The following is a 27,194-nucleotide window of genomic DNA, read 5'->3' as shown; positions in this document are numbered from 1 at the left end:
AGACTGTGAACCACTGAGAGGCAGACCCCACTGAACCACTGAGAGACAGATCCACTGAACCACGGAGCAGCAGACCCCACTGAACCACGGAGCAGCAGACCCCACTGAACCACTGAGCGGCAGACCTGGCTGTGAACCACTGGAGCAGGTCACCAAGGACAGAAAGATCCCAGATCCTGTTACTGCCCAGTGAGCACAGATGGCCATCACTGCAACAAGACAGGAGAAAAGAATGGGCATAAATGAGCATAAAGATGGAAGGGAAAGGACTGAAGTGTTGCTGGGCTCAGTGGAGTGCTCTAAATTCCAGTGACTTAGGAGACTGAAGGTAGAGCAAGTTCAAGGCCCAGCTGAGCAACTTAATGAGGTTCTGTCTCAGAATGGAGGAGGGCCAGGGAGGAAGAGGAGGAGGGGGAAGAGGGGGATAGCTCTGTGGTAGGGTACTTGCTAGTACGAATCAGATAATCATTTGTAGATAATCAGAATAGCTAAGAACACCACATGAATGACTAGCAGAATTTACAGAAGATCCATTAGAGTATTAAGTTATCAGAGATCAAGTCAGCACCATCCTACAGTGGGAGTTAATCTGAACGCTGTAACGGATAAAGAATTCTCACAGCATCATTAAAATGTAAATTAAAAACTACTTAACAAGGAAAGTATGAGGTCTTTGAACAAAAATGTAAAACTTTAAAAGTGCCATACAATCCTGGATGGAAAAGCTTGATATTACAAAGACTTAAATTATTCCTAAGTATATGCATACATTCAGCACAACCCAATAAAATTTGTGTTTTTTTTCAAATTGAACAGATTTTTAAGAAGCCAATTATATGAGTAAAGGGTTGAGAGATGCCAAGAGAGTTTTAGAAAAATGATGTAAGTATCAACTAAAACAACATGGGGGGAAGAAGAGACTGGGACACGGACACACATACATACATACACACACACACACACACACACACACCACACATTCACACGCATGCGCAACTGTCCACCAGACAGCAACATGTACTGTAAGGAATTCATAATGAAAACAGTAGATTTGTACAGGAAGGGAACAAAGAAAACAGACACATGGTAATAAAATAAACTCCATACATATTGAAGAGGGCATCTCATGCCAGCAGACACATGGTGGATGACTTAACGATGTGGGAACAAATGAATGATTTGAAAAATGCCAGCTCTTACTTCACACTCAGAAAAGCAAAGTCTATGTGAGTCAATACAAACCTGTAAAGCATCATGAAAAAGTGGGAAAAGAAAGATGTATACGCTTGAGAATTTATGGCATTAAATAATAAAACGATAAAGGAGACGACCGGCAGGGTCTCCTGTAGCCCAGGCTGGCCTTGAACTCAACTCACTAAGTAGTTGAGATGACCTTGCACCTTTGATTATCAATTGCTGGATTGCAGGCGTGTGTCACTGCACCTCTTATGTGCGGTGTGCCTTAAGTAAGCTAGGCTACCACCCTGCCAAATACCCAGCCCCAACATTGTTACTGAGAAAAAAAACACCACAATAAAAGATAAACAGTTGAGGAAGATGATAGATAAAATATATAAATGCATTTTTTACATAAGGAGAAATGGGAACAGTTTTAAAATCAGGGAAGAAGCAATTTCAGTGGAAACTATGCAAATACTGCCTAAAAAGATTGTTTTCTCACATAGAATTGACAGAAATTGAACAGACGAACAAGGACATTGTTGATGACATGTGCATAACACACCCATACACCGTCATGGCTATGTAGAGAGCTGTGAGGTCTGACAGCTTAATTTGACAAGTCTTTAAATTCACACGGTGACATTCCATGCGACTGTCTGAAGCCTGGAAACATGGACCAAATCTTTAAATGCCCATCGCTTTGGGGAAGGAGGAACAGTGGCATCCTGAGTGGAGTGTGGGAGCCACGTGGGCCACTCGAAAGCACTGAGCACCGTGGCTTAGAATTGTCTGGCCACTGCACTCACAGTTCACTCACACTCTCACACACACACACACACACACACACACACACACACACACACACACACACCTAATTAAAAAAGTTAAGAAAATCTTTCCAAAAGACTAGACTGACTTTTAATGTGTTCACTGCTGTTTGTGTGTGTGTGTGTGTGTGTGTGTGAGAGAGAGAGAGAGAGAGAGAGAGAGAGAGAGAGACAGGGTCTCCCACTGGCCTGGGGCTACATAGGCTAGGCTGTTTGGTCAGCAAGCCCAATGATCTGAAGTCTCTGCCCCCTAGCACAGGGATCACAAGCCTGCACCACCATGCCTGAGTTTTACATGTGTTCTGGGGACGAGACTCGGTCCTTGTGCTTGCAAAGGAAGCTCTTTACCAACTAAGCCATCTCCCAACTCCCGGTTTTTATTTTTCTACAGTGTATTCCTTATTGTCTGTACTCTGGGTGGGCTGATCCCCTGCCCTGGAAACACTAGCTCTCTGAAATCTTTGGCATGTAGAATGCCCAGATTGTTGTGTGCCAACCCCCTTGGTGCCACTCATGGTTGGGAATTAAACTCGAGGAAGAAGATGGGCAACATGACACAAACACAGACAGACTTGCCGGGCTACAGCTTTAAGTGTCCTGTACGCACATGAACACACAAAGATGGCTATACTGGAAAGTCATATGTCACCCTGACACAAGCTAAAGTCATCTGAGAGGGGGGAACCTGGATTAAGAAAATTCCTCCACAAGACTGGGCTGTAAAGCGTTTTCTTAATCAGTGATTGAAGTTAGAGGTCCCAGACCATTGTAGGTGGAGCCATCTCTGGGCTGGTGGTCCTGGGTTCTATACGAAAGCAGACTGAGCAAGCTGTGGGAAACAGCACCCTCCATGGTCTCTGTGTCAGCTCCTGCCTCCAGGTTCCTGCCAGGAGGAATTCCTACCCTGACTTCCTTTGATGACGTGGAATCATTGGGTAAATTAACCCTTTCCTCTCCGTGTTCAGAGTGTTTCATCACAGGTATAGACACCCTAAAAAAATGACCTCACAGAAAATACACCTATGGTCATTTTCGGGATCTAACACTGAATTGGATTTTATTTTTATTTTATTTAATTCTAATTTATGTTTTGTGTAACTATTCGTCTGTATGCTGCTCACTGTTGCTGGTGCCCTTAGTACTCAAAAAGGGGACATCAGATTTTCTGGAACTGGAGCTACAGGCACCTGTGAGCAGCCTGATGTGGGTGCTGGGAACAGAATTCGGGTCCTCTTTAAGAGCCATCTCTTCACCCTGTCCGTTTTCTGAGACAGGGGTGGAGGCATCTCACCATGTACCCCAGGCTAGACTGGTACTGAATACGTAGTGCAGGCTAGTCCCTAATATATGATCCTCTTGCTATAGCCTTTGGAGCACTGGGATTAGCTGTGGGAGATGCTCTTGTACACTGTAAGGATTTGTCACTCGTATTGGTTAATAAAATGCTGATTGGCCAGTGGCCAGGCAGGAAGTATAGGTGGGCGACCAGACTAGGAGAATTCTGGGAGGAGGAAAGGCTCAGTCTGCAGTCGCCACCCAGACACAGGAAGCAAGATGAGAACGCCTCACTGAGAACAGGCACCAAGCCACAGGGCTACACATAGGTAAGAATTATGACTTAATTTAAGTTGTAAGAGCTAGTTCATAAAAAGATTAAGCTAATAAGTCAAACATTTTATAACTAATATAAGCCTCTGTGTGTTTCTTTGGGACTAAACAGCTGCAGGACCAGGCAGGACAGAAACTTCCATCTACAGGATTATGGGCACATGCCACCATGCCTGGCAGGAAATGCCATAAGTAGGCTTTAATATTTGTACATTATAGTACGCCCATTTGCTCTGCCTTTTATTTATTTATATACGTCTAAAGTAACAGTTTAAATATGTAATTTTTATTTTATTTCCTTCCTGGTTTGGGGTGGACTGAGAACTGCCTTATGAAAAGACACGGAAGGTTTGGACCTCTGGCAGCGCAGCAGCAGCTCCACCTAGTGGGGATGAGGGGGTACTGCTATTTGCTCAAGGTCCCTCCTAGGGGAGGATGGATGTGAAGTGTGCTGTTTCCTTCTCACCTTCTCCTTGGCCTCTGCCTTCTCCCTGCCTGGTGCTGTCCTGCTTGGTTTTCTCTTGTCAACTTGACACAGGCTAGAGTCAGCTGGGAAGAGGGAATTTCGGTTGAGAAAACGCCTCCCTAGATTGGCCTGTGGGCAAGGCTATGGGGCTTTTTTTTTTTTTTTTTGATTGATGACCGATGAGTGAGGGCCCAGTTCACTGCACCACTCCTGGGCCAGTGGTCCTGGGTCGTGTAAGAAAGCAGTGTGAGTGGGCCATGAGGAGCAAGGCAGTAAGCAGCATCCCGCCACAATCTCCTGCTTGCTCCAGTTGAGTTCCTGTCCTGACTTTCCCCGTGTGACCTCAGAGCCCCTCCCCAAGTTGTTCCTGGTCATGGTGTTTCATCACAGCAATGGAAACCCAAACAAAGACAGGTGCCTTGCACAGGTGGAAGCTTGGGCATGAGTTTGCAGCCACTTTGTGGTAAACCGGAAGCCCCTGGAGCCCCATTTTGAATGCAATGATTAGGAATGCTCCTTAGGTATGTATCTTGCCTTGCTTTTTCCCTTAGTTTTTAAAATGTAATAATTAACTACTTTGTGTGTGTATGTGTGCATGTTCATGTGTGTGAAGGGCATGTGTGTATGAATATGTAGTGGCCAGAGATTAACCTCAGACATCATTCCTCAGGAACAATCCACCTTGTTTTTGAGACAGGGTTCCTCACTGACAGGGGCTCACCACATAGGCTAGGCGGGCCAGTTAGTGACTATGAGGATTCTCCTGTCTTTGTCTCCATGGCACTGGGCTGACCAGTGTGCAGCCATGCTTGGCTTTCTACGTGGGTGGGGATCGAACTCGGGTCTTCAAGCTTACACAGCAGGCCCTTTACCAACTGAGCCATCTCCCCAGCCCTGCCCTGGCCCTCTCTCATGCTCACTGTCTCTTCTTCCTGTCTACTATGAACCGAAGAAGCCCCTCTACCATCTGCCCTTGCCATCAACATGGTCTGCTCAAGCCCAGGAGACACAGCACCTGTGACAGAAGCCTCTAGAACTGTGAGCCCAAACGAAAACTCCCTCAGGATGTGTTCTGCCAGATCTTTCATAGTGACTAGAAAGATCTAAGACAAAGACAGAGCCACAGAGGGTTGATGTGACCTGGCTCGGGCCCTTGACTGCTCGGTAGCCAAGTCAATAGAATTTTAGACAGTAGATCCCAAACCAGGCTCTCCAGACCACCACATATGAAGAACGGCCATTCTACTTCAAAGTGTGTGCGTGCTGGCAGTTGAAATTTCCTTACCTGATGTGTGTGCAGACCCTGTGGATGGGAACCAGGCAAAGACAGCCCCCTGTTTGGCTCCTCTGGGCCCACTCGGGCCCTTCTCCACCTCCTGGCCCTGCGGTCTGCAGTGTGGAGGGTCTCTTCTGAATCGCTACTGTCAGAAGTCTCTCCGCAGACTGCCTGGGGGTTGAAATTCACATCCAGCTCTCCCTGGAGGCGCATCTTCTCTGCTGCGGGGTTCTTGGGGGCCTTCCTCTGCAGCCAAGTCAGCCTGGCCCGGAGTCCAGCTTCCCGAGATGAGCTGGTGGAGGAAGTCTCTGAATCGGAGCCCATGGCCTCAGGGTTTGAGGGAGAGGTGGCTGAGGGACCTTGGCCAGAACACTGTGTAGGCTGAGGCTGGGATTGCTTGGCTCTGCTCTGGGACAGCGGGCACAGCTTACTCAAGGCTTCACTGTAGTCAAAGTCTTCCTCACTGTAGTCGGAACCTAACCCATCATAGGCCGACGTCACACTGGACGCCACCTCCAGGGCCTGAAAGGTGCCACTCTTGGGTTTGGCCAGCAGGCGGCTTGGAGGCCGTGTACCCTCATCCTTCAAGGCCATCCAGTTTCCATCAGGGCTCTGCAAAACTGGGGCCAGATCTGTGCGGGAGAAAGGAGAGAGAAACCAGAGGGGTCCATTACCACTGATGGAGCAATCTGGGCAGCGCACCATCTCCCATGACCGGCTCCCTGTGAGTTTGCAGAGCAACCACCTTTAGGAAGAGCAGGAGGGCGCACCCAGCTCACAGGAGGCTGAGTGTTCAGCCATAGATGGGTTGCTATCATTGATATCAACTTCTCCCATTCAAGGCTCAGGGAACAGCATGGACAAGGAGAAAAAGACTTTGAGATGGAGGATGGGGAGGAGAGCTGTGGAACGCTGACTCACAGCCGTGGTGACCTGCATGAGACCTGCACGGTATGGAGCCAGTCCTAGGTCCAGTAAGGGTGGGGGAGGGGCTCACGGGGGAGGAGTTATCAGCAGCCGATGGCTGCAGAGGGAGGCAGAGTTGCCTGTCTTTGGAGATGTGGACCCTAGTAGGTTGCTGATGTCCCAGGACGATAATATGACATGAAATTGGAAGAAAATGGGTTGAGGGGTCCTGGGGATAGCTGGGAGGAGGTCCTGGAGGTGTATATAATCAAAATACACTGTATGCATATATAAAAATTTTAAAGAGTGAAACTACTATTAAAACAAAAAGAGTTCTCAGGGACCCTCGGGGGCTTCACAGATGGAGTGAGACTTGGGGTCACGGTCCCTTTTCAGGCCACCCAAGTGCCGCCCTACCCTGGTCTGAGGCTGACAGAAGAGATGGACAGAGCTGTAGCTGCCTGCCTAAGTTCTTGTTCTCCAACACTGGCCATGGGTTTCTCCGTTAGGTCCTCGGTTTCCCCTCACTGATAAGGGATAATTCTACCCTGCCCTGAGGACTTTCACAGATGTCATTGGCAGTCTCACTAGACAGGCACGAAGCCTATGATTTATTAACCAGGGTTTTGGAGAGGCCCTGAGGCTGGGCGGGACTGGTATTTCTTGTCTCAGAGGCAGGAATGAAAGCACAGCAGCAGAAGCAGCTCTCCCCTTGCATCCTCTCTCCACTCCACGGCAGAAACCCAGACAGAGAGCAAGCAAGATGTGACTGCCTCGCTGAAAAAGGTACCAAGCCAGGTGGCTAACACAGAATCACAATAGCCTCATTCCAGTTCCAGGGGATCTGGTGCCCTCTCCTGGTCTCCATGGGTACTCCATGCATGGGCACATATATGAATAAAACACCACAAATAAGAAATAAATAATGTTAGAAAAGAGAATTTCAAAAGAACCAAGGGTTTAGGCTGAACCCTGGATACAAGGTTACTACCAGAAAGTTACATCTCAGAGAGTGCCTCAGCCTGTTTCCTGGCCTGTCAGTGGGGTTAGAGGGACCCAGAATTGCCTTCTGTGGGACAGCATGACATGGACTATGAAGCCCACGGAACATGGTGCTGGATGCACCAAGCACTCTCCGCTTCTCTCATCTGTCTATTGAGTTGGATTACTAAGTGGGTTCTAAGCCTGGGTCGTGGACCACACACACCCACTCCACAGTCATGCACACAGAAAGCAGATGTGCGTGCCGTTGTCATTATTCAGTGTTGCATGTGCTCCTCTGTGACGCAAAGGGGTCTCAGCCAGAGCTGTGAGTGCAGGCTGAGTGGCCGGGGGAGGCAGGAAAGGGGCACGGCTAACTCCCCATCTCAGATCCTGTGATCTGCACTCACAGTTGCAGCCGGCACCGTCAGAGCACTCTCTGAACCTCTGGCTGCCAGCACTTCTAATTTTTCAGCTGAACCATAACCTAAGTTCAAGACCCGTGTTGTGTGCCCTAGGCCAGGGCTGGAAGGCTTGGGAATCGCCCCTTGCTGGGAGCGTGCCTCCACTCATAGCTGGGGGGCTGGTGGGCTAAGCGTCCACCTCCCTTGCCCGATTGGCAGGGGGTAGCTCCACAGCTCCAGCTACCCCTGTGATAAGCATCTGGACCGTAAGACATCCACTGCTTGCCTTTCCTTTCCCATCTCTTGTCCGTCTGTCCTTGTGCATTTTCTGGGCTCAAGTCCCAGGTGACTCATAAGCCCCTAGGTGCCCACATTAGACTCCGCCTCTGGTAGAAGCCACAGTCACTCAGAAGATGCAAAGTCCAGTAGGACCCAGGAAGAGCATGCTCCAGAGGGTGGGAAAGCTACCAAGTTTGCATTCTGGGCGGAGCCTCGGCATGAACTGTGATGCTTCCCCTAGCCCAAGACAGAACAGCAGAGGAGGAGCCTTCCCCCACAACGTCCCACTGCCCAGGTCCAGACAGACAGAAATGTGGTACTTGTCCTCCAATACACAATATATGACGGGATTAGCATCAACCTGTTGATGGCTCTGGGGACAGAGAGCAGAGGGAGAGAAGGGGGGACAGAATGAGGAAAGAAAGGAGAAAGAAGGGACAGGAAAAAGGAAGAGGCAGGGGAGAGAGAGGAAAGAGGGAGACAAGAAGAGGTCACGAGCATGCTGGGTATCCGAATGGTGTGTCTAGGAATGAAAAGCATTTAAAAACCAAAACCATAAAACTACACCGATAAAGTGCTGGGCTGTCATCTGAGTGTTGCAGCTGCACAGTCTCCATGCATCAGCTGCTCCACTCATCGGCTACTCCACCCATCAGCTACTCCATGCATCATCTACTCCACCCATCAGCTACTCCACTCATCAGCTGCTCCACCATCAGCTACTCCACCCATCAGCTGATCCACCCATCAGCTACTCCACCCATCAGCTACTCCACCCATCAGCTACTCCACCCATCAGCTACTCCACCCATCAGCTACTCCACCCATCAGCTACACACCAGGCACTGGAGGATTCACAGGGATGGGATCTCTCCTGGGAAATCTTCAGATGAACAGATATTAAGCATTTCTGAGTCTTTGCACTGGGCTGATTTTGCTCATAGGTAGGCTGCTGGTTAGTTATAGAGGGGAAATGACAGCCAGTTTTTAAAAGTTTACTTCTAGGGTAGCCAGCTTTCTGTTATGCATTTTTGCCGAGCTACAAGCAGCTGAGAACAGCACTAACAGTTGGTCCACAGGATGACATGCGGGTCTGCCTTCTGTTGCATGCATGCATCTACCCGGTGAGGAACAGACCTGTGCTGGAGGGAACAAGCCCCCCAAGTGTGGGGCTCCGTGGCCCTTGGCTTCTATTTACACGACCATGACCATTGTGTGAGAGCTTAGGAAAGTAACTGAGTCTAGCTAGGTAAGACCCAACAGCTTTATAGAAGGGCCATGCGTTACAGACGTCCATGTGAGTTTCAGTCCCTTAGGAAGAGGCAGAACATTCTAGAAGCAAGCAGGAAGAGCATAGACACAGCAGACCAGAGTGCCACCTCTTAGGATAGACAAGATAACTACCTTACAAGGACCCTTTCATGGCCACACACACGCACACAGGTGTGCCTACAAACACAACACACACACACACACACACACACGACACACACATGTGCGTGCGCACTCGGCAAAAGGCCACGCGATAGCTGGCAAGTCTGCAAATGGCACTTGTGAAACCCACTTGGAGCCAGGGAGCAATGGCATACAACTATAATCTCAGCATTTGAGTGGTGGATAGAAGCCAGAGGATCAGGTGTTCAAGGTCATCTTTGGCTTTGTAGGGAGGTGGGGGCCAGCCTGGGCACTACAAGGTCTTATCTCATCAAAACAATACACAAGCAACAATGACAACAATAAACCATTACTTGCTCCATCCAGCCCGTCCATGCTCTTCCAGCTGGGCAAAGCTGACTCCTCCAGGAGACGCTGGCCACGGTCCCTGGCCTGCCTTGGTGCAGCCTCCGCTGAACAGGTCTTCAGAGCGTCGTCGGTAGTGAAGGAGTATGCAGACTGAGACCGCTGTGGAAAGAGAGATGTGTGAGCTTTCAGCACAGTCCTAGGACGAGGGCCTCTAGCTCAGCAGTGAGCATGGTCCAGCAAGCAGAGGACACTGCACGGTAAGGCTGTCTTCCACAGCCAGGCTAGGAGCCGCAGATCAGCACCGATGTTCGCTTTGAACACAGTAGGCTGAGGAGGGAAAGGACACTTCACAAAACCACTGAAAGCATCCATGAAGACAGGGACCTTGGGACCCTTGAGCACACCGTCTCCCAGCTGGTTGCTGTGACACCCCCACACCCTCCTATCCCAGTGACAAATGCTCTTTTTGCCTCTCCCAGCAGAGGAGAGAGCAAAGGAGACATGGTGTGCTCTCTCAGAGATACACAAGCAGGGCGTGGCAGGATCTGGGAGGAACATGGGAGCCCTGTGCTTGCATGTCATTTCTGCCACGGCCTTGGCCAACAATCTGGAAACTCCCTTTTCCTCTAAGCTCACTGTACATTTCAGGGTAAGTGACAGCTTCAAAACTGTCCAAGGGCTGGGGAGATGGCTCAGCCAGAGAAGTGTTTGCTTTGTAAGCATGAAAACCCATGTCAAACCCCCAGAACCCACGCTGAAAACCAGGTATGGCCAAAGGAGGTGGTGTACACCTTTTATTTCAGCACATGTCCATCCTGTGCCCCAAGGTCCTGCTCATAGGGGAGTTAAGCAGACATGCATCACAGGGCATGCAGCCACACTGCATCCAGCCAGGACGCAGGAGGTGCATTCTTGTCACCAGAATCCAGGACAGTTCTGGTGACGTAACTCAACAATATAGGGCAGGGTAGCCAAGGAGTTAACTCATTCTGCCAAATCCTTCGCAGGAAGTTAAGAGGCCTCAGAATCGCTGCAATTAAAACTTGTTCCAGCAGGTGGCGCGGTAGCGCTTGCGTGCCTACCGGGAAGTGCTGGGATGACTTGAGCAGTTGGCTTTCTCCTTACTCGGACTCACCCCTGCCATCCCTGGTCTCTGCTTTTCTTCCCTTCTTACCCACACAAGGGTCTGTGGGAGAAGCCAGCTTGGAGAGAGCTGGGAGGGCCCGGGGAGGCTCTGGACCCCCGGCTCATGAATGTTCACGTTACTGACACACAGAAGATGGAGAGATTTGAGCCGTCAGGCACCGCCTCTCTCCTCTGGAGGCGGTAGCTAAGAAGTGGTCAAAGTCATCTCCTCTTGCACCTGGGACCTCAGGGGGCTTTTTAACTATTCAAAGGCTCTATTTTCCTCAATGTAAGGGTCTCAATCCTGCACTGGTGTGAGAAAGTAGGTTCTCCGTGAGCTGGGGAAGATGGCTTGCTTTGCAAGTACGAAGACCTGAGTTCGATTCCCAGCACCCACATTTAAAAGCTGGATGCAGACGGGCAAACATAATCCCAGCATTGGGAAGGTGGAGACAGAAGGGTCCCTGGGGCTGACACCTGACTTGTCTGAACTGGTGAATTCCAGACCAGAGGCAGACCCCATTTCAAAAAACCAAGGTGGACCAAGCTGGAGGAAGGACACCTGAAGTTGACCTCTGACCTCCACATGCACACCTGCACACAGGTGCACACACACATGCAGCCCATGAACATCTTTATCTTTTCTAAGTTGGTCTCCACGTAAAAACTCCCCAGCAACCTGCACTTTCCCTCAGCTTCTTGCTCTCCCCTGTATCCCACATGCTCCCCCTCCACACTCCCTGCTCTCCGCTGGGACCTGGGTAGCACTCTCAACTCCAGATGGCAAAATGTGCCTCACCCTTTCCCATGGGAGAACGGCTCTAATCCACACACAGTCATGCAGAGAGTGGGGGGGCAGCAGCGCTGTGCCGACTCACCCAAAGGGTGGCACGTGCTCGCTGTCGTCCTGGAGGTACTGTGGTCTCCTCATCCCTGGCCTTCCCACCACCACTCTGGGGCTGTGGCCACTCCAGCCCCTCTTCCTCTGCTTGTGGCTCTGCTTTGCTCTTCTGCTTTCTTATAATCTGGGGAAACAGGGACATATCACTGAGGAGGATTCAGGAGGCTAAGTACCATGACGGGGTCATCTTTGGGATGCTTTCCCAGTCACTGAGGAGGCTTCTGGAGGCTAAGTACCACAATGGGGGTCATCTTTGGGATGCTTTCCCAGTCACTGAGGAGGCTTCTAGAGGCTAAGTACCACAATGGGGGTCATCTTCGGGATGCTTTCCCAGACACCCAGGAACTTAGTCCAACAGCTTGCTTCAGATCCCCCTTGTGTTGACAGGGCACATATAGCCTCGATGGCCTACAGCTCCTGTGGTTGACAAGGGCAGCCACCCTTCTCCATCTGCAGGGGAATCAGCCTCCCTCACAGCAGATACCTCACGCCACTGACAGGACCGGGGAAAGTGCCAGATGTGCAAACATTGAGATCAAAGTTTGCTCCCCAGAACCCTCGTGAAGAGCTGCTGGGTAGCTCACAGGTGTCATTCTAGCACCAGGGAGGCAGAGACAGGAAGATGTCTGAGGCTCACTGGTCAGCTGACCTCGCCTAATCTGTGGGTCCCAGGTCCCAGTGAGAGACCATATATCAAAAATCAAGAGTGCTGGAGCTTGAGGAATGATTGCTGTAGGTGGACATAACATGGTATAGTGTTTGCTTAGAGAAACTATGAATCTCCTGTATCCATCAGGACATCTTCAAATCACGTACAGCATCTGATAGATGTGTTATTAAGATAGTTGCTGGGCTCACTGTTTGGGGAACAATAATGAGAGAAAAGCCTACATGTTAGTAAAAATGTAGATGTCATGGGTGTACTGTGTGGTACCAGGCAGGCGATGCTCAAAGAGCAGGAATAGGAAAAAACAGGCTTCGGGAGGTGGCGGAAGATCAGTGGTTAAGCTAGCATGCTTTCTTGTCCGTGTGGACTCAGCCTACTCCTTGGTCCAGCAAGTTCAAGCTGTCCTTTTTGGAACCTTCTGGAATTCCTTTCCCTACATGTTTTAGATCCTTGGTTGAATGAACCTGTATATAAGGGGCCCGTGGCTATCAATGGCTGATTGTGGTATCTTTCTGACATTCCCGGGTTCTCTATGTAAGTGACTCTCACTCCACGCTAGACTCTGTGCTGGGGACTACAGAGGAATTCTGGGAGATGCACACTGCCATTCTCCTCATTTGATAGGAGAGAATGCAGGACCAGCGAGACTCATGTGTCAGCTAAAGCTGCACAGCACACAGGCCTGGTGCCTTTGGCTGTGGGTCTTCATTTGGCTGCGGGTCTTGACTGGAGGAAGCATCTGAAAGGCTCAAGGAGAGGCAGACACCCAGGTCCCTTTCTGCCCTCAGCTGTGCTGGCACAGCCATGTGCAGTTAGTGGGCCCATGGGTATAGATTCCTCTGGGCCCCTAATGTCTACAGATGGGGCAGCTGAGAACGTGACCAAGGTGGAATTCCTCAGTGGGTATCTGGTCACATGTTTGTGTGTGCACACATGTGCAGAGGTCAGAAGTCAACCTTGGGTACTCTCCTCGGTCTCTGTCCTTTATTTTCAAACAGGGTCTCATATTAAACCTGCATTTTGCCTACAGGGCTAAGCTGGCTGCCCAGTGAACCCCAGGGACCCACATTATCCTGGGATGAAAAGCACAAGCCACTCAGGGTGTGCGGTGAGCATTTTACTGAAGTGAGTGGTCTCCCAGCCCTCAGTGGACTTTCAGATGACCGAGTCATGAGAAGGGCAGTCATGAATGAGGCAGAGAGGTGGCCCAATCAAGGCACTCCTTCCATTTCTAGGGTGAGATCAGCTGTATTTGTCTATGGGCTTTCGGGACTCTCCTCCGTGGCCCCCCGCAGGGCTGGCCAGCGCTGTCTCCTACCTTCTAATGCTCTACATCGGGCTCCAGGGGAGACCATCTGTTAGCTTAGCTCCCAGGTTTCCAGCTGCAGGTGGAGCTATCCCTGCCCTTGACCCAGGATTGGGCAACACCTCTGGGTGCCCTCAGGAGGGAGGTGTCCTTGCCGTGTGAATGGGGTTTGAGTCTCTGTGGCTGAGAGCAAAGGCTGAAGTTTATCAAGATACTTTACTGACAACCCTTCTCAGGCGTCTCTATAGTCTTCCTGTCCATGGGGAATATTCCCTTCTCCAGCCTCTGCCCTGAGTTCTGCCAAGGGTCTGATGCTCTGGAAACGCAAAAGTGAGGTAGGCGAGGGCAACAGACAGAGTGGACTCTGTGGCTTGCTTCCTTCTGCTCTACCTCTGGTCAGGGTATCAGCCAATGGGTCCATCCCGAGTTTGCCCTCCAGCTCTCCAGCCACTGGCCTGGACCCTGTGACCATCTGAATTGCCCTACCCTCTGCAGGATGGTGGTGGCCAGTTCCTCAGTCAGCTCTTCTTTGTGGTCCCGCAGGTAGCTGGCCTCGTTCTGCTTGTCCTGTGGAGGAAAGAGAATGGAGAATGTAAGGTCATTGTCACAGCGGTCCTGGCAGCAGTACAAAGGAGGCCACACATGCCTTGCTGAGGCTAGAGTGATGTGGACTCCTGGCCATCTGCACTTGCTCGTGACAGTCAGTATGCTCCCACTTGCTACCCCGTCCTGGGCCCACCATAGGAAGAAGGTCCTACCAGGCTGTCCCCGTGGGATTCTGCTTTGGAAATAGCTTCCTCAATGGCTTCTTCTGCCACTCGTAGGGCGACAGCCAAAGTGTCCATCATGCTGTGTCCTAGGACGGGAAAGAATACAGAACGGGTCACAAATGCCACATGGGTTACTTTTCTGCTTGCAATCCTGGGGTTCCGGGACACACTCGAGCTGCTCAGGATGGAACATGAGCCCACTGTCCTCGGCATCCACCTCACCACCGCCTCCACCATCACCCCACGCCATCTGTCTCCCTCTCCCATCTCTGCCTTCTGGTATCCTTCTGTGTAAGCAAGACGGTTCTGGAGGCTGTCAGAAAGTAAGGTCTCAGACAGCATACATTCTCACTCCCATTTGGTACACTCCCCCATGGTGATAACATGGGTAGAAATTATTAAATGGCCCAAAGACACTGGGCTACAAACATGGCTTACAGCAAACCCTGGGGCCATAGACCACTATTGATGACTGAGCAGAGGCACGTGCTGGGGTCCAGCTGAGGGTTCCACATCTCTAATCATGACAGTTAATCCAGTCAGGGGCCATGTGGTCAGAGAGCTGCATGTCTGTAGTCACTGTGGTAATTCACATGGCACAGAGGGACCTGTGATACTCACACTGGCTGGGTCATTTGCCCATTTACACAAGGAGACAGCATGTTACTACTGCCATCCAGCACTACTGAGAAAGGCTTTGCAGAGTAAAATGAAGGCAGGACAATGATCTTTTAAAATAGCACAACAGTGTGTGTGCATGTGTGTGCATGTATACATGTGTGTGCTGAAGAGGTCAGAGGTCGACTCCCAGAACTGTCCTCTATTTTTTGAGCTAGGGCCTCTGGCTGGACCTGCACTCAGGGATTCAGCTGGATCAGCATCCTCCTGCCTCCACCTCCTGAACTGGGATAGAAAGTTCACGCTACCGCACTCAGTCTTTTACGTGGGTGATGGAGATATCCAGCCTGGGAAAAGGACTAAAATTAATTTTTAAAATATTACAAATTATTACATTGAAAATTATAGTGTGTATGTGTGTGTTGTGTGTGTGTCTGTCTCTCTGTGTATGTGTCTGTGTGTGTGTGCCTGTCTCTCTCTCTGTGCCACAGCATGTGTGTGGCACCCAAAGGATAACTTTTGGGAGTCAGTTTTCTTCTTCCCATGTGGTCCCAGGGTTGAACTCAGATCATCAGGCTTGGCTGTAGGCATCACTACCTGCTGAGCCATCTCACCAGTCCTGAGGTAAGGTTTATTTTTAGTATATATTAATAGGACAAAACACTAGATGGTGTTGTGACATGTACCCAATGTACTCTCACCACTGCACTTTCAAGGAACAGGCTCGCACATTCTCAGCCAGCATGACGGCGTGCACAGAGCAGGCTCGCACATTCTCAGCCAGCATGACGGCGTGCACAGAGCAGGCTCGCACATTCTCAGCTAGCATGACGGAGTGACTCTGCTGCCCTAGGTTCTAGGCTGGGTTCCCGTGATGCCCTGCTCCACAGGCTGAGTGCGTCAACTCAGGTATTTTCTAAGATAGTGGACATACCAGGCATTCAACTGCGCATGTATGTGATGGGGATGGTTACCAAGCCCCAGAAAGGCTTTAGATGCCATGCTATAATTTTTTGATAAGGGTGTTGGTCTAAAATACAGACGTTAGTAAATTATAGGAATAGGTTCACACAGGAAGCATTGGTTCCTGGCTTGACTATTACCTTCCAGTTCCAGAGCTCTCGTTGGTCAATCACAACATGGTTAGGATCACAACTCCCCAATCCAACAGCCTCTCCAGCACTCCCACGTCCCAGTGGCTGTCTGTAAAGCAACCTCACCTTCCGACTGCCTATAGAAAGTCGAATCGCTTCCTGAAATGCTCCCTTCATTTTCCAGGGTCGGTTCAAACAATCCTGCTCCTAAGGGAGAGAAGAGCACAGCCATGAAAGGTCTCTGATGAGCAAGGATGCGTTTGAGCCACAGAGCTGGTGCATTGCCCATGGTGATGAGTTTGATGGGCTCTCTAAATGCTACCGTGATCTGGTCTTTGACAAGACGTCTCTCTCTGCACAATGGTTTTCAGTGCAGCTCAACCACAACTGCCTTCCAGTATCTTCTGCTATGGCTTGAGTATATTTTCTTTCCAAGCTCACAATCAACTCTGACCTTCAACCTGACGGTATCGGGAGAACCTGCCCCTGTATTAGTGGGCTAATGTTATCTTGGAAGTGGGCTTATTGTGAATAACCCCTCCTTCTTTCCTGGTCTTTCATGTGTGGCCTGCCTTTTCCCCTTCCACCCTGGATGACACAGCAAGAAGGTTCTTGCCAAGGGGCTGGAGAGATGGCTCAGGGATTAAGAAGAAAGCTTTATTGCTCTTCCAGAGGACACAAGTTCAGTTTCCAGCACCCACACCAGGAAGCTCAGTCTGTTACTCCAGCACTGAGGGACTTGATGCCTTCTTCTGGACTCTGTAGGCACTACACTCGTGCCTGTGATTGTTTACACACACACACACACACACACACACACACACACACACACGGGAGGAATGGAGGGAGACAGAGAAGCTTTGCCAGACTCTTAACCTTCCTGCAAGAGGCTTCTACTGTTCCTAAGTTGTACAATCTTGTGTATTCTGATAAGCAGCCTCTGTTGGACTAAACCTTCTTTGGAGCTAGTATTGGGGAAAGGCAGAGCCGCGGGGTGAAGCTGGGGACGTGAGGCTGGTCTGTAGGTCTGCACAGTACCTGTGTGTCACCTCAGCTGGGGACGTGAGGCTAGTCTGTAGGTCTGCATAGTACCCGTGGTTCACCTCAGTATGTCACCTCTTTGGCCCTTGACCTCCCTCCGTACCAGAAAAACAGGTACATGGACGGTACCCCGTTGCATGAAGGGGCATCTCACTCATCTCTAGATGGAGGCCACGGCAGTTTTCCTAACAGTTGAACAGTTGCCCTGAACTAATGGTCTGTCACCCTTGTCCACTGTAGAAGCATCCGTGTAATGCAAGCTGAGAAAAAGCAAGGTAAGCCACTGCATTTGACCTCGTATGACTTCTGCTTCTCTCGGTTAAACACACCTCCCCAAGAAGCTTGAAAGAGTCTAACTGGGACCACAAAAGGCCCCATGACTCCCAAGCAGGATGCCTCCATCCTGTCTCCCCGTTATTTATGCAGCAGGCATAGTTTTAGATGAGACACAGCCAAAGACTTCATTGAGAACACGGCAATATAAAATAATGACGGTAAAAAGCTGCAATCGAGAGAGATGAAGGTTCTTTTCCTTTCCCTGATTCTCGTGGATAAAAAGCATTTACCCACGTCAGCAGCTCTGAGCAGAGCTACTCTGGCAGAAAAACACAGCTTCAGGATGGAGCTATGTAGCTGGCAACTGCTTCCTCCTCCTGGCCGTCTTCAGATGACCGAGGAGTGCAATTTCTCATCCCAGTAACTTGGCTGTCCTAACTGTCTAAACACAATGTAGGCTCCCCAGGAGGACACCGACACTCCTGTGACTTTGAGACGATGCTGGATTCTGAGTCCGGTAAACAGAACCCAGAGTGTGAAGAATGTAGGATAGGGACCTGGCATAACCTCTAGGAGGAAACAACTTTCTGGTGTTTTGTCAGCAGGCTGGGGAGGTGGCTCAGTGGTCAGAGCACTGCCATGCAAGCATGAAGACCTGAGTTCAAGTCCCCAGGATCTGTGTAAGAAGCTGGGTGTGGCCTCGTGTGCTTGTGACCCCACTGTTGTGGAAAATGGAGCTGGGAGGAACTGGTGGGTCCTGCTGGCCACCAGACTGGTGCCAGGTCAGTGAGAAGCCGTGTGTCAAGGGAACGAGAGAGGGCTAGAGAGAGAACGCCATGTCTTCCTCTGGGCTCTCACGTATGTGTATGTAGGAGCAGGGACACACACAGATGACTTCTAAGACTCCATGATTAAAACCCCTACAGGAATGTTCAGAGCCCATTCACTGGGGAGATGACCCGGGAAAGTGTTTGTTCAGGCCCTGAGCTCGATTCCCAGCCTTTTAGGCTGATCACGATGTTCATGCCTTTAATCCCAGCTCTAGGGGTTGGGGGAGACGGTGGCGGGGAAGAGACAAGTCGGCCTCTGGGGCTCCCTGGCCAGCTAGTCTAGCCTACATGTTCCTGACCTGGGAAAGACCCTCCCTGTCTCAAAAAGCAAGGTAGACAACTTTTGAGGAAGGAGGCTAGAGGCCCGCCTCTGGCCTTCACACGCATGTGCACACATGTATTCTCACATCCACACACATGTGTTCTCACATCCACACACATGAGCTCTCACATCCACACACATGTGCAGTCACATCCACACACATGTGTTCTCACATCCACACATGTGTTCTCACATCCACACACGTGTTCTCACATCCACACACATGAGCTCTCACATCCACACACATGTGCGTTCACATACACACACATGAGCTCTCACATACACACACATGTATTCTCACATCCACACACATGTGTTCTCACATCCACACACGTGTTCTCACATCCACACACGTGTTCTCACATCCACACACATGTGCGGTCACATCCACACACATGAGCTCTCACATACACACACATGAGCTCTCACATCCACACACACGTGTTCTCACATCCACACACGTGTTCTCACATCCACACACGTGTTCTCACATACACACACATGTGCGTTCACATACACACGCATGTGCGTTCACATACACACGCATGTGCGTTCACACACACACGGAGACATTAAAAACAAAACCCTAGTTAAAACATGACACTCCATACCACCTGCCCTCTTTCCAGAACCTGCCATTTAAACAAGTTTCTCTGTCCCTATGAAGAACGTGTACCCCAAGAACAGGGCCTCCAAGCCCAGCCTTCTCCCCTCATTCCCAGCCACCAACCCCTCCAGAGCGCAGAGAGTGGGGTACCTAGGGTGTCAAAGCAGGCGCCGTTCTCCAGACGGTGTTTCCGGTACAGGTTCTTCAGGACCTTGGCGCTGCCAAAACGCTTGAAGCGGCTCTTCACGTTGCTGTAGAACCATTCCAGAGACTGCGTCCTCAGAAGCCTGTTAGAGCAGCAACGGTTAGTACTGAAGAAAGGCTGCAGTGCTTAGGGGGCAACCCCCTCCACAAAGAGGTGGCATCTGTGCCTCACGAAACCGACCTGGCCTGGCCACTCCCTCTGGCTGTGGAGAGCAGTAGAACGAGGCTGAGCCCTGACCTGCAGGCTCCTCTCTGGATGCTTTGGGGTCCCGCTACCTCTCACCATGGGTGTGGACCCACGCTGGCCTTCTCTATGATGGAGACCTTTGGTGGACCAAGCCTCAGAGAGGTAAGCTAGGCTATCAGCCACCAGGTGGCCAGAGATGCACAGGGCCCCTGGCTGAGAAGCTAGACCCACCTGAGCCTACCCAGGGAGGCAGCAGGTGCTTGTTAGTTTAAGCTAATAAGTTCTGTGTGGTTTAGTAATGCAGAAAAGCTGACTCACAGAAATGCCTGTTTAACAGTGGGCTGTATAGTTGGTACTCTACCATATTATCAGGCTTCTCACCCAGCTTGGAGAGGTAGAACCCATGAGCCAGCAGAAGGCTCAGGACTCTTTCTCCATCAGCAGGAAGCACCATGGGAAAGGGGTTTTCTGGTAAGCAAGGCAGCTGTGGTGTGCAGACACTGACGGAGACTCCCTCACGTCTGGTAAGGACGGATGCTAAAGCTCTTTTGGTGGAGGAATCGCTTTTGTTACTTTTTAAAATATGAATGTAAAAATACATTCTCTTTGGAGAACATAAAGATTTCCAGATTAAAAGGAAAAAAAAAATTCCAAACTCAACTAAGGAACAAGCCAACAGCAGCGTCTGTGTGTGGACAGCATCCTTGGGTTAGAGCCTGGCCCGCAGAAGGCCCCCGTGGTGTTCTTATTGCACGTTAGGCCTTTTGCTCCATCCAAAATTGAAGCAACAGGAAGCCCCCAAAGCACAGAATCAGAAGAAAACCTAAAATAACCACACTCTTTCCCTTTATAAAAGCCACCACTCTGCAGCACACAGCAACTGTCAAGCCTTCAGGAGCTGGTTGTGTGAGCACTTTTTCTAATTTCTGTTTATACAGAATGACTCAGCTGGTAAACACTGTGTGTTTTCATCCCCAGACAGACGAGAATCCTAATTCAAGCAGAAGAATAATGTAGAGTAATTAGAATCTTGTTAGAGCCTCACCTAGGAACGCCAGACTGCTTGAGTGGATGTAAAAGGCACCCCTGTGAGGAGGAGAGAGCTGCCCGCACACAATTTGGTTCAGGTCCTAGGTGCTAATGAGGAAGCCAGGTGTCTCCAGGTCCCCACTGCAACAAGACAGGGCACCTTGTGGAAGGAAGCCCCAGGATTTCCCTGCTCTGGGTGGGTTGGTCTTGGGGCCAGCAGCACTTACTCCACTCAGAGGTCTAGCAGAGAAGTGTAATCCAGCCAGGCAGGGCTTGGTTCAAATCCAGTCCTGCAGCTCTCTCTGCTCCCAGGTGGAGCTGGTGGCCACTATGATGGGTGTCACCTGGAAGCTCGGTGTGAAGGCACAACCCCGGTCATCCACTATCTTGTCAGTCTTGCTGGGTTACAATTCATGTTACAGTAAAATTTTTAGGACATCACAGCCTGTGCCCAGGGACCTAGCAAAAGTTACTGGATGTTTTAGAAAGTGGAATGATTATCTTGTTGGAAACTTTGATAACAAGAGACAGAGCGGTAGCTCATCTCATTCTGCCCCATTTCTCTAACGAAAATGAACCAGACTGGCTAACATACAGTTATAGAGCTGGACAAAACAACTAAAACCAAACTCAAACGCAGGTGCGACAGTTATAAGTAAATGACATCAAAACACTGTGGCCACACACTCAAGTCTTTGCACTTGGCCAGCTTCACCAATGACCCCTGAGGGTGGTGATACACTGACATTACTTCTCTTGTAAGACTAGAGAATATTACACTTACTAGCCATGCCCAAACTCAAGTCTCCTTCGTCACACACCACTAAGGAGGCAGAAATAAGAGGAACTGAATAAGAGACTGAAGTCTGCAGGCGTGTGAAGTATTTGCCCCCAGGAAAGAAAGGACACATTTCTGGGGATCCCTTTACAGTATTGAAGAAGTGTTGCTGTTCCCTCAGAATGTGACCAGCCACTGGGCTGCATTTTGTCCTTTACTGCCCATGTGACCGAGAGTTACTGATTGCTCGAGGTCTTGTCTTCCTTACCTAAAGGAGCCAAAATTTATGAAGCACATGGACAGACCTAATGCACTGGCAAAGCAACTGCAGGCTTTGGATACAGTAAGAACCATGAAGTGATAAGGCTTTTTTTTTTTTCAATCTCCAGAACCCACATGCTAGAGGCAGAAAAAAGACTCATATGTGCCCTCTGTCCTCACATACACACCATGGCATGAGGACAGGGTCTCATATGCACCCGCCCCCCACAAGCACAACTATGATTACATTTTAAAAACAATGGATGCATCCCATGATACAAAGGAGCTGCCTGGAACTCCTGGTGTGGTCCCCTGTAAGAAGCAGATGGTACTCGGAACTTCAGCCAATTATATGCTTTGGGGGAAAGGCCGCTTCTCAGGGCCTCTCCCTGTATCACAATACAGTGGGAGAGATAGATACTACAAAGCAACCATACCCCAAAGAGATGGCGAAAACCAAAAGTCAAGGCAATGGAATAGAACAGAGAACCCAGAATTGAAGTCGCCATTTCCTGCATACAATCACTTCTAACAAAGGCACCAGAAACGCACAGCAGAGAAGAGACAGCGTTGGGCATCCATGCACACAAGGCTGGAAGGAAGCCCTTATCTCTCGGTCCACGAACCACGCTCAAACACCCAAGGAAATAACCTGAGACAATGAGCACACTGAAAACCAGAGGAGCCATTTCAAGACATTGTGATGAAGGCGATAACTTTTTAAACAAGATCCCCAAACATACGTACAAATACATGTGCAAGGGCAAAAACAGGCCAATGGAATTAAACCAAGACAATCCGGCACACATAGGTGACACCTGGCAAAGCAAGGGAACAACTATAAACCATAAACTGTTCACCCAACAAGGCTTTAAGACCCAGAGTGCATAGAAACCAAAAAAAAAAAAAAAGCCAAAAACAAAAACAAAACCAAAACAAAACTTGGGCAAAAAAGGGCAAATTATTTGATGTGCCAGAAGAATTTCATAACCCCCTTACAATGCCTTCACCGGGTCAGAATGGCTGTGGTAAAACAGACTGGCCTGGTGAGATGGTTCAGCGGAGAGAGGCGCTTGCTGGCAAACATGAGGACCTGGAGATTGATTTCTCCAACACCCATGTGGTGGGAGGAGAGACCCAACTGCACAAAGTTGTCCTCTGACCTCCACAAGGATGCTGTAACATGCATCCATCCACTCACAATAGTAATAAATGAAATGGAATGAAAAGATTAAAAATGCTGAGGAGAATGCAGGGAAAGGGGGACTCTTACAGGCTCTTGACAATGTCAACGAATATAGGTGCTACAGCGCAGGGTACGAAGTCCCTCAAGATCTAAACGAGAACAACCATGTGGCGCAGACGTTCCATGGTGTTGTTCTAAAGGGATACAATCAGTGAATCAAAAGATGCCTGTGTGCCCATGCTTATTGCGGCACTATCCATTACAGTCAAGATTTGGAATCAAATGAGATTTTAATTAATAGATGAATAGAGAAAATCAAGAATCTGCACAAACTTGAGCATTAATCAATCCTAAAGATGAAAGCCTGCCCTCTGTAGCAACACCAACCAGACTGGAGGGTGTGACACTGACACAAGCCGGACACAGAAAGAGAAACACAGGTTCCCACTCACGTGGAAGCGAAAACTGACCTCACAGACGCAGAGAGACCAGAGGTGACTAGAGGTTGAGAGGGTTGGGGGAGTAGACATTGTAGTCAGAGGCTACTCTTTCGTTCCCTGGCTGCCCAGACCCGAATATTCACACAGAAACTGTATTATTACAACATTGTTTGTCCCATTAGTTCAGGCTTCTTATTAACTAACTCTTACATCTTAAATTAACCGAGTTTCTATTATTTTATATTTTACCATGAGTCTCGTGGTTTGTTAACCTCTTGCTTCTTAGGCAGCTACATGGTGTCTGCCCTTTTGGCAGACATGACATGGCATCTCTCTGACTCTGCCTACACTCTATCTTTATCTTTGTTCTGATTTCCTGCCTGGTTTTACTCTGCTAAGCCATTGGCAAAGAAAGCTTTATTCATTAACCAATAAAGGCATCACATAAACAGAAGGACTTCTCACATCAAACAGAGCTTGTATAACAGGTCTAATTACATAGGAGTAGTAAGATATAACTACCCATGGGACAGTCAGGTGGCTGCATGTCACAGCAATTTATTACATATTTTAAAAAGAACCAGGAGAGGTGCTGATGAGTCTCTACAAAGAAGTAATAAACATTTAAGGAGACAACAATGCTAAAGACCCCAGTGTGACCAATACACAATGCATATTAAATTAGCACTCAGTGTTCTATACACAAATGTATCATTATGTCAATTAAAAGTCTTAATAAAAACGAGAAGGGGGGGTGTCTGAGACTGATCCGTGCAACCCACATGGTAGAAGGAGAGAACCAACTCCTGAAAATTCTTCTCTCACCTCTACACATGCACTGTGAACAAGAAGCACAGTCTAAATAATCTTATAACAATTTCTACAAAAGGTGCAAGAGCTGAAGAAATGGCTCCATGCCATCTGCCAGTACAGATCTTGCAGAGGACCAGCGGTGGATTCCCAACACCTGCATTAGCTGGCTCACAACTACCAGTGACTCCAGTTCCAGGGCATCTGGCGCCCTCTTCTGGCCTCAGTAGCACATGCATTCATGGGCATCCACACCAACCTCACACATATGCATAATTAAAAAATGAAATATAATCTGAAAAAAATGCAGAGTCCATGTTCTTGTTATTGCTATAGTCCTTTTGGCAAGACTCTTAGCCTTAGAAACTTCCAGAAACCTATGGACTGGTGTGTGGCAGGAAAGGAGCTTTGTGGGAGACTGGAGTCCTGCATTATTAGGTAAAGACTATGACACAGCATGACCCATGAAGAATCTGTTTATAGACTAGAATGGATTTGCATGTGCCTAGGGCCTTTCCTTTCAATGACTTATCTGGGTGTTATTGCCTGGCTTGGGCATAGCAGGTCATCCTCTCTGACCTGGGTGTTCTTGCCTGGTATTGGCATAGTAGGGCAGCCTCTCTGACCTGGGTGTTCTTGCCTGGTATTGGCAGCACAGGGCACCCTCTCTGACCTGGGTGTTCTTGCCTGGTATTGGCATAGCAGGGCAGCCTCTCTGGCCAGGCTGTTCTTAGCCTTGAGACCCCTGGCCTAGCCTTGGCCATTTTCATCTATCAGGTAGTCCTCATGACTCCTGGCTCCGCCCACAAGCTGACTCACTCCGTTCTGTGTGGCTCATTGAGTTTGATTTGATTAAACCTGGCCGCTGTCAAGCCTTTCAGCCTCCCTGGTCCGGGGAGGAAGGCAACAACCATCTGAGTGTGGCTTCTCTTCTGCCCCCTTGTTTACACAGCAGATTAGCACTTACTCTTTATTTGTCAGAAGTAACCTGAAGTAAGAAGATTTAGCCATGTGGATCTGGAAATCAGCTGCCCTTGGTTTAGCTGCAGCATCTTATACTCTTGAGCCAAGGTGTCTTGTGCAGAAGAGCGTGTAGCCTCCTGTTAATGAGTATGATCCACAGAGACCACTAGCAAAACCAACCAACGCACACACACCCTCCTTCCCTCAAAGGCCTTGACAGCACTGACTTTTCTTCCCACATCTCCACACTCTTCTGCACAAGGGGGCAGAAGAGAAGCCACGCTCAGATGGTTCTCAGTTGATGGAACTGTTTAGGGAGGATTATAAGGTGTTGTTATGGAATAAAAATTTTGTACACTGTGAAGATTTGTCACTTGAATTGGTTTAATAAAAAGCTGAATGGCCAATAACTAGGCAGGATTTTTTGGTGCAGAGAGAATGCTGGGAAGAAGGGTGGAGACGCAGAGGGTCACCGGCCAGAGATGGAGGAAGCAGAAAAGCAGCATGGGCAGTACAGAGTAAAGACAATAAAACCACGAGGCAGAAAGCAAATGAATAGAAATGGGTTTGTTTAAATTATAAGAGCCAGGTAGAAACAAGTTTAAGCTATCAACTGAGATTTCATAATTAATCATAAGAATCTATGTAATTTTTTGTGAGCTAGTGACCCAAAAACACAACCTTCCTACAAATGGTGCTCAATATTTGGCCATGTATATATATATATATATAAGACCTGAAAAAGATTTTTTAAAACGTTCTAAATACACACTAATGGCGCCAAACACAACATCCTAGAATCATGGTTCTCATGTTGGTCACATCTCTTGATGGAGGAAGGCCATTGGTTAATTAAATAAAGAAGCTGCTTGCCCTGATAGGTTAGAACGTAGGGGGAGGAGTGAACGGAGCAGAATGCTGGGCGGAAGAGGAAGTGAGGTCAGACTCCACAGCTCTCCTCTCAGAGAGACACGATGCTCCTCTCTTGCGGGCAGAGGCGAGAGCTCTGCTCTCTGAGGCACACGCGATGAAGCTCCGACCCAGGATGGACGTAGGCTAGAATCTTCCCGGTAAGCGCACCTTGGGGTGCTACACACAGATGATTAGAAATGGGCTAGTCCAGGAGCGAGAGTTAGCCGATAAAAGGGCTAAAGCTAAAGAGCCAAGCAGTGTTTAAATGAATACAGTTTGTGTGTTGTTATTTCGGGCATAAGCTAGCTGGGCAGGCGGCCGGGGTGCTGGGGACTCAGCCCTGCCACTCCTATTACTACAATCTCCCGCCCGCTGTCTGCGTGCCTGAGCAGCCAGTGTGCCATGAGCTGAACCACATGGTGGGTTTAAGGTTTTGCTCATGCAGACAGAAAGGTTACAGATACACAGTAAAGAAGTTTCAGACAGAAAAAGACCCTATAAATAGGTTGCAATGTGTTTAACAATGTGAGTAGTCTTAAGAAAAAAAATTAGGTATAACAGGCATAGAAAAATATAGTTTAGGGGCTGGAGAGATGGCTCAGTGGTTAAGAGCACTGTCTGCTCTTCCAGAGGTCCTGAGTTCAATTCCCAGCAACCACATGGTGGTTCACAACCATCTGTAATGAGATCTAGCGCCCTCCTCTGGCGGGTGGGCATATGTGGAGGCAGAATGTTGTATACATAATAAATAAATAAATCTTTAAAAAAAAGAAAAATATAGTTTATATATATATATCATATATGTGGGATATATATAATATATATAAACTTTATATATATGTGAATATATATATTCCTTCCTGGTTAATAGAGATCAGATTTGAGCAGGGGAGACCTCCTGAGTATTTTGGCTACAGACATGGGGCAGGAAGCCAAAAAATACTACAGGCAGATGACATGTAAGCTGATCCCTTGACACGGGAACAGCCCTGAGAAGAGATGAGACCTGATAAATCTTGTTGGCTACAGGGTCCTCATGACTGATCATTACATGCATCCTTTCATATGGCATGCCTAGAGATTTATATTACAGTTGGTTATACAGTTCAAATGGACTTATAAAGTTGACAGACTATCTTCTTAAACATAAAACAAAACCATCTTTAACTGACTTGTGCACACTGCAATTCCACAC

At 48.9% G+C, this 27,194-nt stretch overlaps 1 protein-coding gene across 2 annotated transcripts in view; it reads right to left on the bottom strand.

Annotated features, from left to right (window-relative positions):
* Positions 1-27,194, bottom strand: part of Myrip (myosin VIIA and Rab interacting protein) — a 183,656-nt gene that overhangs the window by 36,949 nt on the left and 119,513 nt on the right. For both annotated transcript variants that reach the window (XM_005348115.3, XM_013346623.2), the window contains exons 4-10: positions 19,380-19,516; positions 16,280-16,360; positions 14,430-14,527; positions 14,158-14,238; positions 11,676-11,822; positions 9,678-9,831; positions 5,369-5,991 (exon numbers count right to left, since the gene is read on the bottom strand). In XM_005348115.3, coding sequence (XP_005348172.1) covers positions 5,369-5,991; positions 9,678-9,831; positions 11,676-11,822; positions 14,158-14,238; positions 14,430-14,527; positions 16,280-16,360; positions 19,380-19,516 — 1,321 coding nt within the window. The remainder of the gene's footprint in view (positions 1-5,368; positions 5,992-9,677; positions 9,832-11,675; positions 11,823-14,157; positions 14,239-14,429; positions 14,528-16,279; positions 16,361-19,379; positions 19,517-27,194) is intronic.

This window comes from Microtus ochrogaster, chromosome 5 (genome assembly GCF_000317375.1).
Source record: "Microtus ochrogaster isolate Prairie Vole_2 chromosome 5, MicOch1.0, whole genome shotgun sequence".
Lineage (NCBI taxonomy): Eukaryota > Metazoa > Chordata > Mammalia > Rodentia > Cricetidae > Microtus > Microtus ochrogaster.
Note: the sequence above shows the minus strand (reverse complement) of the source record. Positions and strands in the feature narration are given on the sequence as shown.